The 4,399-nt window shown below is 38.1% G+C and overlaps 1 protein-coding gene across 1 annotated transcript in view; it reads right to left on the reverse strand.

Annotated features, from left to right (window-relative positions):
- FBXO8 (F-box protein 8) overlaps window positions 1–3,910 on the reverse strand; it is a 13,632-nt gene extending 9,722 nt beyond the window's left edge. The window contains exons 1-2 of the mRNA XM_009709843.1: window positions 3,576–3,910; window positions 1,200–1,326 (exon numbers count right to left, since the gene is read on the reverse strand). Coding sequence (XP_009708145.1) covers window positions 1,200–1,326; window positions 3,576–3,904 — 456 coding nt within the window. The 5' untranslated portion in view covers window positions 3,905–3,910. The remainder of the gene's footprint in view (window positions 1–1,199; window positions 1,327–3,575) is intronic.
- Window positions 3,911–4,399: the final 489 nt, after the last annotated feature.

Below are 4,399 nucleotides of genomic sequence, written 5' to 3' on the forward strand. Positions count from 1 at the left end.
ATGAATGCTAATAACTCAAGTGGCAAGGTGCTGATAAGACATCTCAGCACTGCGTATCACAGTTCAAGACAGAGCTCTACCAGAGAAATTACAAAATACTGTAATTTGTGACTAATAAAAGTAGTGGGTTTCTTTATCAAGGAGAATATGACATAAAGCAAGAATTTAAACAAAATCACATTACTGTAATGATTCATATGACTGCTTTATTTATCTCAGCCCGTGGTCACAAGTTCATGTTTTCTGTATCATATCAGCAGAGTGAACTATTGGCTCCTAGACGTGTATTTTCCATGTCTCTTAATCTTCTTCCTACTTTGGATTTATTTGATTACGACTTCCTTATGTATGTATAAATACATGCAGGAAGTTAATACTACTTTTTGTTCAGTACTGCGTACCTTCTTTTCCTAGGAAACATGAAGCGGGAGTCTGGTTTTGTACACAAAAGACTCTCTCTGTCACTTGGGCGTTAATTTTGTACCTCCCAGGCAAAAGCTGTCTACTCTCAAACTCTTTTCTTCTTTGAAAGGTGATGGAGTGAAAGCAGGAACTGACTTCTCCAGTTAGTTACAGGAATTAATAAATGGGAACCTTTTCGTTTGACTCAGGGTATTTTTTTTAAATAATGTTGTTATATACTATAAAGAAAGATTCTATTTATACATTACAAACATCTACAGAAATCAAATGAAACTGATCTTTAGGATAGTTCAGCATTTTTCCTAATATTTCAAGATTTGCTTCTTGATAGTGGAAGTATTTAAAAATCCCTTACAAGAAACCGTAACTGTCATAGAAGTAACCGGTGTTACTTGGTATCTCATCCTGCTTTAACTGAAATGGGATCAAAGTCATACTCTGGAGAAGCATTTTCATTTCTGTAAGCATATTATTATCCTTTTAAAATTCACTGTTGTCTCTTCAGTTAGGGTCTCTGCCTCATTCCGAAGTCAATACATGGTTATGAATTTCTGGCATCCGTAGGTCAGACTGCTGTACAGAGCACTTAAAAGGCAAGCCATGTGAATGATGTGCACAGGTACCATATGCAAAAAAAAGATCAGGATAGGGCTGTAACTTACTAGTAACCATTCCTACAGTAAAACAAACACCTACTAAAACTTGGCTTTTAGTATGGCTATCATTATAAAACAACAATCACAATTATTTATTACTGTCGGCAACGGTTCACTTACCTCCTCAGGGTTGGCATTAAAGGTGAGACTGCCCTCATCTAGCTGCATATACAATTTTCTAAAAGAAAATCCTAGAGGCGGATTCTTATTGTATATAGAACAGTGACCCCAAGTGGATTTGCACAACCTATGAAAACAGAATTAGTCTAGTATCAAAATTCTGTTCTGTATTTCATGTATTTTACAGAAGCAAAATGTAATCAACACGCAAAGCCAAACACCCAAACTGTAGGAAAAGTCAGAAATAGGTTGCTTGTAACGCTTAGTTCTTAAGCCTTTTGCGTGTGTGTTGCTAAAGTCTTCATTTATCCAATGACTGTGTTCATCTCATGCAGGTTTTGGTGTATTTGAGTGCAGTCTCAAAATGTATCCCAGTAGGTGGCATGGTAAGGACATCCACGCAGCGGAGACCTCTGGCACTCCTGGTACCTGAACTTTGCCTAACTCTGCCAAGTTGTTCTCCTGCAGCAGTATGACAGCTTAGAAAATTTCTTGTGCCCCAAGATACCACATCTGCACAAAATTATGCTATTAACTCACTGCTTTCCCCATCTGTCCTTTTCCACCCGACTGGCCTTTTTCCAGTCTTGACCATTTGTAATTATTTAATCCAGCCCCATCCCCCTCTATCTTCCATCACGTCCCAGTTTCTTTCCCTTCTATCCCACCCTGACTCTGTTATCTCAGTTTCATCGGTTTCTGTCCCTCATCTCAGTCTCCGTGATGACACCATCTGAAATTCCTTTGGAACTTTCACTTTCTAGGCACTCCGATTGTCATCTAGATTCCTTGCTGAACCAGTAGTTCTGCTTCAACGCATCTGTTCCGTAAATAATTAGGCACCATGCTTAGGACCCAGCAGGTAGCCACTGAGGACACGGGAGAGACTTTGTTTTCAGTTCAGGAACCTGGGTCTTATTTGGACTGAGTTTGGAACTGCAGCCACAGGACTTGCCAAAGCCTAAACTGAAACACACCCAATACAGGTGGAATACTGAAGACTAAGATGTCTACAGAGATTATGCCATTGGACATTTTTATTAATTGGCTAAATCAGGACACGTTTTCACTACCAAAGTATATACCTTGAACTGCGTATTATTTGGGAAGATCTCACTAAAAATGATCGAGCTATTTCCCAGGATGAACTCGGAGGAAAATAATGTATTCCCCCTCGTATGTTAAGAATATATACTGCATACAATTAAGAAGCTCTAGTATATTCAAGCTTTGGTCCAGGGAATTTATCTGCATTCAGTGTGGTTTTGATACTAAGAACCGAGTACAATACAATGCCTACTCAACTGCCAAGCTATTTGACATACACGAACTTAGACGCTTAGCAGGATCTTCACTAGAATTCTTGTTTCCTGCCAAGACAACAGCAGAACAACTGTGACCAAGAAGCTATAATTGCATTATCCTATTGCTGAGCTCGTAAGGGAAGCTGCTTAATTCAAACGCAGAGGGGCAAAGAGAGAGATGAGGAAGGAAGAGATGTAGAGCACAGTGAAAGGAAAGGAAACAGGACCTGAACAGCAACCCAATTATTACAGTAATACTACTCACTGTCTGTTAAGGGGTAAGAATATGTTGTGAAAGAAGATACAAGTTCTGCTGACCATCTACTCTAAAGATAAGTATGATTTCATGAGTTTTTCGTAGTGTTGTAAAACACTAAATAGCAAAGAAAATATCTTTAATAAAATTTTAATCTTATACTATTTTATTTGATAGAACATTCCTTTATTTATTTCCTGGACATACAAACTCTGCATATGCTATATAAATGTGTTTCAGCAGTTAGACTGCAGAAATTCCACTTGGCACATTTGCAGAACTGACCTTTTCTTTTGCCCTTCCATCACCATCTTCCAAAAAAACACACACTTGAGTAGCTCTGAGACAAGCATAGTAGATGCTTGTTCTCATCACTTTCCACCTGGAGCTTCAGCTGAATAGGTTTGTTTGCTCAAGCCAGATACTTGTTTGAAGTTCAGAGAAGTAATAATACTTTGAGATGTGCTTTGAGCCAATACAAAAGTGAACACAAGTCCTTGTTTTGTTCCCCATGACATGTCAAACAACAGGTGTGTAATAACTAATACTCATGTATACTTGTACTAAGCACACTTGTGTACATAGTTATCTCCACTAATACCTTATAGTAATTAGAAATCCAGAGTAACACATTTTAAAAATATATTCATCTCTTCCCTATGTCGAATCTCATTCAATTTAGGAAACCTTTGCTAAGGTTAAAATGACAAAAAGCGTATGTTGAGACAAATTAAAAAAATCTAATAATTATTTTTACTATGTCCAGGTGATACTTTTGGTTTTGGGGTGGGTTTGGTGGTTTTTTTTTTTGCTTACCCTTGCCAGAGAAGCTCATCATTAGCAAGATCCTGCCAGACACATGAAGCTAGACAGAGGTCAGTTGCATTCAGGTATGACAAAATGGTAAAACTAAGCTCTGGTGGCAGCATTTCCAGGTTAATGAATCCTTCTTGTTCTTTAGATTTCCTTGTCTTCAACAGGTGGTAGATGTCAATGCCTCCTTGGGCTTGTTTGCGATGGCTTGTATTGGGAACATTGTTAGTAGCTATCCTCCTACCATGTTCTCTGGTAAGATAGCCTTGTCCGCCGTACCCTTGGTGTTGCAGTTGCTGGTTCCTAGCAACTCTCCAGAGTCCCTGACCCATCTGCGAGCCTGCCGGACATAAAATCCAAATTAAATGTTGACAGCTATTTACAAATACTTGTAAGACAGACTCCGCACACACTGGAAAAATAAAATCATAGGACTGACTAAAAATGGGGCTTTAACACTGTTAAAGGTTGGACATGAATGGAAACTGTTCTACATAAGCAGAAAGAAACAAGCCATGGATGTAGTGAGTGATTATGGGAGAAAAATTGAGAAATTAGAGAAATTACAGAAAAAAAAGCATCACCAAGGTGGAAGCAGACAAAAGACAGGTTCAGCTGGCTGGTGAAGTAGTTATCTACATAAGCATTCATTCAGGGGAAGTTCAAGAATTCATTTCTAGGTAAGGCTACAGTTGTGAAGAAACTCTAGTCACATGTTTCAGTTTAGTAATAAGATTTTACATAAATTCATCATTATTTTTATTCTTATTTCTTGTACAATTATATATTTGGCTTAATTTTTTAATCATACAGAGACAGGTTAAACC

Source organism: Cariama cristata, unplaced genomic scaffold, assembly GCF_000690535.1.
Source record: "Cariama cristata isolate BGI_N322 unplaced genomic scaffold, ASM69053v1 scaffold13701, whole genome shotgun sequence".
NCBI lineage: Eukaryota > Metazoa > Chordata > Aves > Cariamiformes > Cariamidae > Cariama > Cariama cristata.